The sequence below is a fragment of the Neoarius graeffei genome, chromosome 5 (genome assembly GCF_027579695.1).
Source record: "Neoarius graeffei isolate fNeoGra1 chromosome 5, fNeoGra1.pri, whole genome shotgun sequence".
NCBI lineage: Eukaryota > Metazoa > Chordata > Actinopteri > Siluriformes > Ariidae > Neoarius > Neoarius graeffei.
This window is the reverse complement of record NC_083573.1, coordinates 64,580,647-64,592,707: the sequence shown is the minus strand read 5'-3', so window position 1 is coordinate 64,592,707 and position 12,061 is coordinate 64,580,647. Positions and strand designations below refer to the sequence as shown.

At 41.4% G+C, this 12,061-nt stretch overlaps 1 protein-coding gene across 6 annotated transcripts in view; it reads right to left on the bottom strand.

The window, feature by feature from the left end:
* Positions 1–12,061, bottom strand: part of phactr4b (phosphatase and actin regulator 4b) — a 55,241-nt gene that overhangs the window by 12,644 nt on the left and 30,536 nt on the right. For all 6 annotated transcript variants that reach the window (XM_060922230.1, XM_060922229.1, XM_060922227.1 and 3 more), the window contains 3 exons: positions 3,710–3,871; positions 3,158–3,238; positions 13–426 (listed from right to left, as the gene is read on the bottom strand). In XM_060922230.1, coding sequence (XP_060778213.1) covers positions 13–426; positions 3,158–3,238; positions 3,710–3,871 — 657 coding nt within the window. The remainder of the gene's footprint in view (positions 1–12; positions 427–3,157; positions 3,239–3,709; positions 3,872–12,061) is intronic.

Here is a 12,061-nt window from a genome sequence, read left to right as displayed (position 1 = left end):
GATCTGCCTCACCTCTCCTTCCTCTGCCCTCCTCAGCAGATGAGTGGCGAGGGAGGCTGGGCTTCCAATCGGCCTCAGGACGAGTTCTTCTGCCATCCTCCGATGGGGCTTTGATCAGACCAGGCTTTCTCTCTGCGTCTGTGTGGATTCTGCCGCCATGCTTTATTTCCTCTCCCTGCCAGCCCACACTTGGCTTCCACTCATCTACTGCAGCCCGTCCACCTCTCCAACCCTCATCCTGACTAGTCATAGCCCGTCGCTCTGCATCAGAGGGGTCACGACCCCTGCGCTCTGGATTGATCCTGAACTGCAAATCAGGTGTCGGCCGGACAGGCTCAATACCCCAACTTCCACTTGTGCCCCCTACAGGCAGCGTGTGGCCATTCTTCACATACAGGGGCTTGGACCCATGCGCCTCATCTGCCTCTGCAACAATACATGAAAAACATGGAAATTTAGCTACAAAGCAATAAATCATCATGAAGCCAAGGAGCATCAATATACACTATACTTCAGAAGAGGCTTTATAAGGTTTATTCTATCCACATTCACTGGATATGAGCAATCGCGTGCTCCGATTGGCTACTCTACTACTCGGATATCAGCTTATATACCGTGAGTAGAGAAAAACAAAACAGCAGAGCGTGTTGCTGAAACAACTGAGTATGAAATAAAAACTACTCAAAAACAAAACCCCCAAAATTATCAAGCGTTTAAAAGAAATAAAAAATAGCCCCCCAGCCCCCCCAATCTCTCCTGTTCCACACTCCAACCCAGTCGGTGGCAGTAATGCACCTTTAAGCTGGTTTGCCAACGGCCAAAAATACCCTAAAGACGACAACGTAAACCCCCCAAAAATACAACAAAATATGGAATATAAAGTATTTCATGGTAAGAACATATCTTTATTTTTCAAGAATTATTATAGCATGTTTCACAGATTGCTACTGTCATTTCGCCGGTTTGTTTACATTCGAAGCGGAAATGATTTTGACAGACGTTTTGTATAAAGTTTATATCTATCGGATTTGCAAAAAATAAAAATGCTCTGTTTCTCAAAATCCAGTGAAAGTGGACAGAATAAAACCGTTATTCCACTCAATCTCGTCGTACATGGCTTTTAGCCAACTCGGCTCTCAGCTCATGTATGACTCGATTTCATGGAATAACTAATTACACACACACACACACACACTTTATCTAGACTTCCCTTTTTAATTCAGACTGGAGAAAATCAGAAGCAGTGTTTGAAGATACAAATAAGCCAGAGGCAGTTCATAAGAACAGGTTGTCTGTTTTTCTGATTTGAACTACCGTACGACTAGATAAATGGGCCTCCACAGCAGTGAGTGCATGACTTTCAAAGCTTTTTGCTGTAGGGCACAATCTGCTCCATTTATACTCCGCTGAAGACAAACAATATGTCGTTTCTATCCTCGAAATATGAAGTTAGACCTTCAAACACCTGTCAAAATACACCTTCTTTCTTCATCCGTTTCAGGAACTGCTGAATTTTTATTGTGCCCTAGAGACCAATGGCATAATCGCACACCAGTGACTTACCACCTTCCTTAATTGTTTCTGTGTGTCTCTCTGAATGAGACTGTTAGTCAATAAAGGTGAGATTTAAAGGGCTGATGACACGAACATGACTCTATGCAATTTCTTAAATAAACTATACAACATGGCAAACGTGTTAGATTTCTGTTATAATTACGTGAAAAGAAGCTGTTGTTACGCAAATATCCAACTTTTAATTGCACAGCGCAAGAAAACTGGGTCCGTGGCTCGCGGCCATGTTGTGACGTCAGCGGAAGAACACGCTGCGGTTCACTGGCTGTTCTACTCTGGTTCTACTCAATGGAAATGGCGCATGAAAACGCCGGTGAACTCTCTAGTGCTAGCTCTTCCTCTTCTGGAAGTCTAGAATTGTGTTGATCTCTTCCGAATAGAATCTATGATAGCCTACCCTCTTTACCCTTTGCCTCTCGTTGCTAGGCGGCAGTTACATGAAAGCCGCAAGCTTTCACAAGCAAATACATGACTGATATCACGCCGACTTTATGATTACATTTATGATTATCATGTAGAATCTATAGCTCTACGTACCTTTATCTTATGTCGTTTCACAACACATGTTCTGACAGGAGGACTGTCTTTGGATCCGGCATAGCTACTAGTAGACCCCCTCCGGAATACTGGCAGTGTTGCCAGATTGGGAGGTTTCCCACCCAGTTGGGCGGTTTCAAGTGCATTTTGGTGGGTTTTGAACATATTTTGGGCTGGAAAACTTCAGCAGTATCTGGCAACAGATACTGCTGACGTTTTCCAGCCCAAAATATGCTCAAAACCCACCAAAATGCACTTGAAACCGCCCAACTGGGCGGGAAACCTCCCAATCTGGCAACACTGTGTAGGCACTGCTGATGGTAGTAACACACGTTTGTGCTGAACTGAACACCCAAGAGATTCTTTTAAGCTGGGAAGGGTGTCAAAACAATCCAAATCGAAGTGTTCAGAGCACAGGACGGATGTTGGTGAGGGCTTCCACTTGTCACGCGTGCGCCTGACTTGCTTCACCCACTTCGCATGCAGCTCGGGATCTCTGGGAAACTTGAATAAACTTACCCCATCCTTGTGGGTTTTGGAGCAAAAGCCGGCAACACAACGCGAAGGCATAATATTATATATATATATATATATATATATATATATATATATATATATATATATATATATATAAATAAAATAATGTATAATAATGTATAATAAAAATACTAATAATGATAAACTGAACACCTGTCGCATCAACAACAAACTGGTAAGTTAGGAGGAAGGTTCTTTCGCTGACGTCATATAGCTCCTCCTTCGTCTCCTGGGTGCTGCAGCCCTGTCAAATTTGCCCAAATAGCCGCGTTTATCATCATAACTTGTAAAATAGGCGCCTTCGTGAATTAATATATGGATCATCGGGAATTACTTTTTATGTTATAAAACATTGCCAAAGATGTCAAAAACGTGTCATTAGCACTTTAATGTACATGTGTAGTTCATGCACTAGACATACAGGGACACTCCTAGTTATGTTGAATGCTATCTATATAGTCAATATCAATCCTTTAATAAACACACATACACACACACACACACAGGCTACCATTCTCTGGAAGCTCCTTCAGAACTCCCTGCTCTATCAGCTCCTCCCGTGGTCTTCTCATCGACATCTTTCTTTCCAAAACTATTGGGGGGGAAAAGAAGCATGCACACACACACACGTCCACCTAATTAAACAATGAACTACAGCACACAGTGATTAATTCCATGATATGTTCTCATTGTTATGCTAGTAAAGTCAAGCAGCAGTGATTGTGGGCTCTATTTGTACAGATAAAAATGTAACTTCATTGTGTAACTAATTTAGCTGAATGTAGACAACACTTTCCTGTTCTCACTCATCGCTCTCATTTATGAATGAGAGCTTCACCCAAATATGAACTAAATTCATTGGATTACTGTTTGCTTTATGATCACAAAAATAAGCCCGATGCAATATGAAAAATAAGATTCAGACAATTTTCAAGCCAGAAGTTAGTCTAATAACAATAACAGTGAAAGTGGCATCATCTCAGCAAAGTTTCTCTCATAATAGACAGGAAACAGAATCACATATGGCCTAAAAGATTGATAAAAGGTGCTAAAAACTAAGCACCTTCTGACGTTTCCTTAAACTTCTCACTGCTTTTCTTCTTCCTCCATTTCCAAGGTTTGAAGATTTTGCCCAGCGTCGAGAACTTGCCCTTGCGCTTGGGGGGAGGAGTGCTATCGCCCCCTTCGCTCCCCGTACTATTGTGCTGGTTGCTGCTTTCATCATCTGGAAGGAAAGTACAGGAGCAGAGATGGGTCACATTAAACCTGGATCACCAAACTGATACCAAGACGCTTTAATAGCACATTGAAGACTCGGACTACCACTTCAGCAAAGATGTGAAAGAATTTCTATAACTAGGTAAGACATGGTCAGATCAAGTGTGATCATCTCATCTCATTATCTGTAGCCGCTTTATCCTGTTCTACAGGGTCGCAGGCAAGCTGGAGCCTATCCCAGCGGACTACGGGCGAAAGGCGGGGTACACCCTGGACAAGTCGCCAGGTCATCACAGGGCTGACACATAGACACAGACAACCATTCACACCTACGGTCAATTTAGAGTCAAGTGTGATCATGTTAAAAAAAAAAAAAAAAAAAAAAAAAATCACAGCAGCACTGGACAAAATGCACAGAAATGGACCGTGAGCACTGAGTGAATGTGCACACATGCACGTCTTCCTCTCCTTGTGAAGACCTTTATTAATTACTAATGCTCACCTGAATCTCACCTGGAGGTAACCAAAGAGAAACCTTTTGGCTGCAAGGTTTTTAAAAATAAAATCTATTTTTGTGTTAAACAAAATTCACTCGTGGCAACCAGCCAATAATCCCCAAAATTAATATGGTTAGATATTTGGTCCCCACCAAGCTATGAAAACTTGCCCACATGCGTGCACACATGGCTTCAGTTCATTTCAAACAAAAATTGATTATGCTTGTCAGAAGGGCTGTTGTTTTAAACTCAAAGGCAGTATTTTAAACATGGTTGTTGTTTAAAACACAGCAGTGTTTCCTGGCAGCTGTAGTCAGAGGCAAACAGCCCCCTACACAGAGCCTCAGTTATTTGACCAGTGGCTGCCACTTCACAACTCCAAGAACTCGCATTCCTCTCACTGATAGGATTGTCAAAAGGTTCACACACACATACTAGCTGGACCAATCACCTAGTCTAATCCATTCTGTATTGAGTGTTTATGAACTTCACAATCAGATTAAAAAAAAGACATGCACAATATGTCCGATGCTAATACAGTACGCACCATTCTATTTAACTCCGAGAAAGAACAGATTAGCATTGATTGTTTACCTACTCAAGCCATTATGTGATGCTAAAAGAGATGATTTAAAAGGGACAGTTCAGTGCAAAACAATTTATATATAAAGTAAAAAAAAAAAAAACCCTCTCTCCTCATTCCAAATGTATGTGGTCAGGAAATCGTTTGGTAACCGACAGTTGTAGCTTTAGTTTTGCATGAATGTGGCCAATACAGTTTTGCCGTAAATACAGGCCCGAATCATCATACACGATATATGTACAAATCTATGTGGATGCCTGACCATAACCCCCAAATGTGGGCCTATCCCAAACTTTTGCCACAAAGTTGGAGAGACAAGATTGTCTAGAACATCAACTGTATATAGAACGAAGGCCAGTGCATCATCTCTTAAAAAGTGAAGCCGTCATAGGTCTAGCGCCCCTGCTAGCTGGTTGCAGTACAATTTTTTGCCCCGCCCATGAATTTCAATGACAAAATAGCATTTTTCCCCATGTCACTTTTCTCATCACCTGAAGTGTCTAATTTTAAGTTAGTTTTCCGCATGTTAATATCTGCGCAATTTTTATTCTTCCCCAGAATTTTGTTTTTTAAAATGTAACTAAACTATGAAGTAAGAAGACATAAATGCACTTGAGTGACAGATTTCCCAGAAGAGACCAGCTACAGCTCAACCATCACACTGTTCAAGTCAAGTCAATTTATTTGTATAGCACTTTTAACAATAGACATGGTCACAAAGCAGCTTTACAGAAAAAAAATTATGTATTATATATATCCTGAATAAATGTCGCATTACACATACAGGTAGTCGTCGACTTACGACCTATGCGACTTACGACCGATCGACTTTACGACCGCCTGGTTATGACTGGCAAGTGTTTCCCAGCTGAGCGTACGACAGTTTCCGCCCCAGCTCCCGGCAGCGCCTCTCGCCGCGTACAACAATTTCCGCCCCAGCTCCAGGCACATGCACAGTCTCTCTCGTGCTCCCTCGCACACTCCGTCATACAGTTTCCGCCCCAGCTCCTGGTTTATGAAACGATCAAATCCTCCCACCAGCCCGAACGCTGCAACAGCTGATGACGTAGACGACCCACAGCCAAGCACCAGTGATGCCAGCGGTCACTAAATTTTGTATTTTGCTATGTTTTACATTTGTATTTTGGTATGTTTCAAACTAAAACGTTTTCTATTTTTCACACCTGTATTTCGTATTTTTTGTTTTGCACATATTAAACGAATTGTACTGTACGCAGTGTAGTATGCAGTGTTTGACTTAAACCAAATAATGAGCCAAGGTAATGAAATAAGAAAATGTTGATAAAATAAGACTTTAAGATGATTACAATATCATTACACATCACAATATACTTGCGTTCATTTAGCATAGGCCGACTTACGACCAGATCGGTTTATGACCGGTCAGTTGTAACCAAACGCAGTCGTAAGTCGACAACTACCTGTACTTACTTATTTGAACTTTTCTAACTGCACCATAGAATTCACCATCATCCCTAATGATTTGAGGTTTTCTGGACACATGCAAAGTCCCTCCCATGCCAGGACCTGGTCTTCTCAGGCAGCCTTCTGTACCAGTACTAACTAGGGATGTTAACCGATGACCGTTTGACCGATGGTTGACCGAATCAACGTCAACTGGTTAAATTTTTTTTGGTTGTCGGTTAAAAAAAAAAAAAAAAAATCAATCGTTTTGAAGCTGCCAATTTTGGAGCGGAGAACCTGGAATTCTGGTGTTGTAAACGCTTGGGGCATGCCATGCGGTGTAAGAACGACAGCTGACAAATCAGAAACACCCATTCAGTCATGTCCCGCCCTCCCGGCCCAGTTGAAGACAGCTGCCACTCGGCGAAAGAAAAGTGTAGACACAGGCTTTTTAGCTTACAAATTACTATTCTGTTTTTTTTTTTTTAATTATTATTAGAAGGCACATGGAGTTTAGTCCTGCCTTGGCCAGTGCATTCTGAAAGTATGTTTCGGTCTGTAGCCAACAGTGCATGTTATTGCAGATCATATCTCTCCACACAAACTAAAGGCGCAGATGCCGACTTTTGGAGGGAAGGGGAGACAATGAAATGACAGCGGCGTCTGGAGGGGGAGTGACAAACGCAGCTTTTATGTCTGTGAGCCAAGTCGGTGACGGCTTCAGAGCAACTTCAATACCATGCAGTAATGGCGTGCTGATATTGGTAACGGCGTTATAACGATTGTAGCTAATTAATTAGATTACCCGGCATTGTAACAGCCTTTATTTTAACGCCGTTATTCCCATCACTGAATGTTATGTACTACTTCTAGCACTTGACTTTATTTTCAACGCCATCATGGCCAACTGAAACTGTCTCTAAGCTGGAGCCATTTGTCCTCCGCTCCAATACAAACCCCTCAACATCAGTGCCGCATTTGACTAAATGTTTCGTGCTGTAGAAAAGGTAAATGTGAGTGGAGGGCAGCGACTGGGACTGAATGTGCGGATGCTCGCGGTTAGATTTAGAATAGATTCTAATAATTCCAATTCTAGAATTTTAAACGGATGCAAACGGCGTGCCTTTTGGTGGATGCCGCCTTTTTCACGGCTGAATCGTGCAGATCCGATTTTTTTTTTTGGGGGGGGGGGGGGGGGGGCGTTGGAGTGTCTGAATAATTTCATCAGAGTAAATTCTGTATTAAAATTACTAAATAAGCAAATGCCATTACAGTCCATGAAACATAGGAAGTATGAGAAGAAAACAGTAAATCAGAAAGCTGCGCACATTTGCGCAGCTTCCGCGAAAACGTGTGCAGCTTTCTGATTTACTGTTTTCTTCTTATACTTCCTATGTTTCATGGACTGTAACTGCATTTGCTTATTTAGTAATTTTAATACAGAATTTACTCTGATGAAATTATTCAGACACTCCAACGCCCCCCCTAAAAAAAAACAAAAAAAAAAAAAACACAAAAAAGGATCTGCACAATTCAGCCGTGAAAAAGGCGGCATCCGCCAAAAGGCGCGCCGTTTGCATCCCTGTTTAAACTCATAGGTTAACCGACTTTAACCAGCTAATGAGGCTCAGTGGTCGGTCAAGATTTTTTTTTTAGTTTTCGCCATCCCTAGTACTAACCAGCTCTTTGAGGCGCATGGGTGCAGCGCCAATCTCCGTTTCTATAGCCCTCGGCCTCTCACCAATTATATAGCTAGAGTTACAGTGAGGGGGCTAGTCCTCTGGTAACCATGAGAGTTTGACTCCCTACTCACACCTGTATTGTAGCATGCCTTGCCAGATGGCAGTAGGTACCTTTTTTTTTTTTTTTTTTTTTTTTTTATTACCACCGCCAAGGAGGTTATGTTTTTGGTAGCGTTGGTTTGTTTGTTGGTTTGTCCGTTAGCAACATTATGGAAAAAGTTATGAACGGATTGCTCTGAAATTTTTTCCAGAGGTGTGACTGGGCACAAGTAATAATCCATTAAATTTTGGCGGTGATCCGGATCATCTTCTGGATCCCGGATTTTTCATCATTGCGAGATAGGCCCATTTTTGGAATTTGTGCATATAACTCCATAACAAAATGACCAGAGTGTTTGGTGAAAAAAAAAAATACACAAAAGGATCTCCATGAGCTCAATAAAGTATCAAAGTTTGATCCGGATCCAGACAAAATTCTGGATACTATGATCCAGAACACACAAAAATGAGGGGGTCGTTAGAATTTTTAATGCTGTAAGGTAACAAATGAAGATACAGACATGCAACCAACACCAAATTGTAGCCAAGACTCTGCTGAATCAGTAGTATGTCAACGGATTTGATGCCTCTTCAACAGCTACGGAGCGAGATCCAGAAGAAAACCACCATTATGGAAATATCATTTTCTTTCGAATAACTTTTGAAGTAATAGTGATACAAGTACGCTGATGCAACAATGAAACTCATTACAATGAAAAATTTGATACCTATTTTTATTATCCTAAATATACGGTAGATGGTGATATCAGTGCTGATATCAGCATCTCACAATGACATTTTTTCTATGACTTTTTATCTTACACGTATGACACAATATCTCGTATGTGAGAATTAGTATCTCATTTTAGGTGCAAGTCTCAATATGTGGTGAAATGAGCTGCTTGGCGGAGGTCTGCACTCTCCGAGTGCTTTTCTAGTTTTTTTTTATGATGGTCTTTGGTATGACTCAACCGCGAGTAAAACTTGCGATCTCCTGGTTAAGAGGTGGACACACTAACCACTAGGCCAAACTCGTGGTCTTTGACACATGCACTAATATAAAACTTGTCAATTTTTATTACAAACTTTTGAAACACTGAGGGGTTTTATCAGAAAATGGTGTGAGCTACCTAGCCATAAAGCAACCTTTATTTCAGTACTAATGACATCCAGCCATTCAGCTACCAAAATTTGCACAAAGGCCACGTCATTGCACTACCAATAACATTAGTATGGAGTTTATAAGTAGGCGTCTCATGAGTTTTTAACTCACCAGTTCATGTCCAAGCGTCCTTATCAGATATCTCCAGCTGAAACTATTTCAGCTCTCTAGATAAAAATGAGAATTTGAGAATGTAACCATCCATCTGATAATTTACATTGGAGAAAGTGATGTGCCTAGCAAAGAAGTGATGTTGCCCCTCAGCAACTAGGAGAAGGAGAAAAGTCTCTACTGCGCAGACTCTGGTTTCAAATTTGACAATATGGTCGAGGGATTTTGGCTTCATTTCTGTAGAATGGAAGGCAATGGAACCATGCCGTCAACTCCATACACAATTGATGGTCTAGAAGGTCTATGTATGCTGTAGCATTACAATTTCCCTTCACTGGAACCAAGAAGCCCAAACTTGTTCTAGCATGACAATGCCCCTGTGTGCAAAGCAAGGTCCATGAAAACATGGTGTGCCAAGACTGGAGTGGAAGAACTCTAGCATCTTGCACAGAACCCTGACCTTAACCCCACTGAACACCATTTGGAATGAAGTGGAACACTGACTGCAGGCCAGGCTTCCTCACCCAGCATCAGTGCCTGTCCTTACTAATGCTCTCGTGGTTGAATGAGCAAATCCCCACAGCCACACTCAAACTCCATTGAAAGCCTTCTTCAAAAGAGAACTTCATATTAAATGCTGTACCTTTGGAGTAGGATGTTCAACAAGCATACAATGGTGCAAAATTTGTGAACCCTTCCGAAAATGTTCTTCATTTCTGCATAAATACAGTGCCTTGAAAAAGCATTCATACCCCTTGAACTTTTTCACATTTTTCCACCTTACAACCATGAACTTAAAAGTTTTTTATTGAGATTTTATGTGATAGACCAACAGAGTAGCACATAATTGTGAAGTGAAACAAAGATAAGTGGTCTTCAAAATTTTAAACAAATAAAAATCTGAAAAATGTGATGTGCATTAGTATTCAGCCCCCCTGCGTTAATACTTTGCAGAGCCACCTTTTGCTGCAATTACAGCTGCAAGTCTTTTGTGGTATGTCTCTACCAGCTTTGCACATCTAGACACTGAAATTTTGCCCATCCTTCTTTGCAAAATAGCTCAAGCTCAGCCAGATTGGATGGAGAGCGTCTGTGAACAGCAATTTTCAAGTCTTGCCACAGATGCTCAATGGGATTTAGGTCTGGACTTTGACTGGGCCATTCTAACACATGAATATTCTTTGATCTAAACCATTCCATTGTAGCTCTGGCTGCATGTTTAGGGTCATTGTCTTGCTGGAAGGTGAATCTCCTTCCCAGTCTCAATTCTTTTGCAGCCTCCAACAGGTTTTCTTCCAGGATTGCCCTGTATGTAGCTCCATCTATCTTCCCATCCACTCTGACCAGATTCCCTGTCCCTGCTGAAGAAAAGCATCCCCATAGCATGATGCTGCCACCACCATGTTTCACAGTGGGGATGGTGTGTGCAGGGTGATAAGCAGTGTTAGTTTTCCGCCACACATAGCGCTTTGCATTTAGGCCAAAAAGTTCAACTTTGGTCTCATCTGACCAAAGCACCTTCTTCCACATGTTTGCTGTCCCGCCTATGGTACATGGCTTCTGGCAAACTGCAAACGGGACTTCTTATGCCTGTCTTTCAACAATGGCTTTCTTCTTGCCACTCTTCCAAAAAGGCCAGATTTGTGGAGTGTATGACTTACAGTTGTCCTGTGCACGGATTCTCCCACCTGAGCTGTGGATTTCTGCAGCTCCTCCAGAGTGATCATGGGCCTCTTGGCTGCTTCTCTGACCAGTGCTCTCCTTGCTCGCTCTGTCAGTTTAGGTGGATGGCCATGTCTTGGTAGGTTTGCAGTTGTGCCATACTTTTTCCATTTTTTGAATGATGGATTGAACAGTGCTTCTTGAGATGTTCAGAGCTTGGGATTTTTTTTTATAACCTAACCCTGCTTTAAACTTCTCCAGAACTTTATCCCTGACCTGTCTGGCAAGTTCATTGGTCTTCATGATGCTATTTGTTCTTCAGTGTTCTCTAACAAACCACTGAGGCCTTCACAGAACAAGTGACAAGTGTATTTATGCTGAGGGTAAATTACACACAGTAGGACTCTATTAACCAATTAGATGACTTCTGAAGGCAATTGATTGCACTGGATTGCATTTAGAGGTATCAGAGTACAGGGGGCTGAATACTAATGCACACCACATTTTTCAGATTTTTATTTGTTTAAATTTTTGAAGACCATTTATCATTTTCGTTTCACTTCACAATTATGTGCTACTCTGTGTTGGTCTATCACATAAAATCTCAATAAAAAACTTTTAAGTTTGTGGTTGTAAGGTGGAAAATGTGAAAAAGTTCAAGGGGTATGAATAGTTTTTCAAGGCACTGTATGACCAAAAACAATCAGATTTTCACACAAGTCCTAAATATAGATAGAGAACCCAATTAAACAAAGGAGACAAAAATATTATATTTGGTCATTTATTTGTTAAGGAATATGATCTAATTTTACATATCTGTGAGTGGCAAAAGTCTGTAAGCCTTTGCCTTCAGTAGCTGTTGTAACCCTCTTATGCAGCAATAACAGCAACTAAACGTTTCCGGTAACTGTTGATCAGTCCTGTACATCCGCTTGGAGGAATTTTAGCCCATTCCTTTGTACAGAACAGCTTAAAT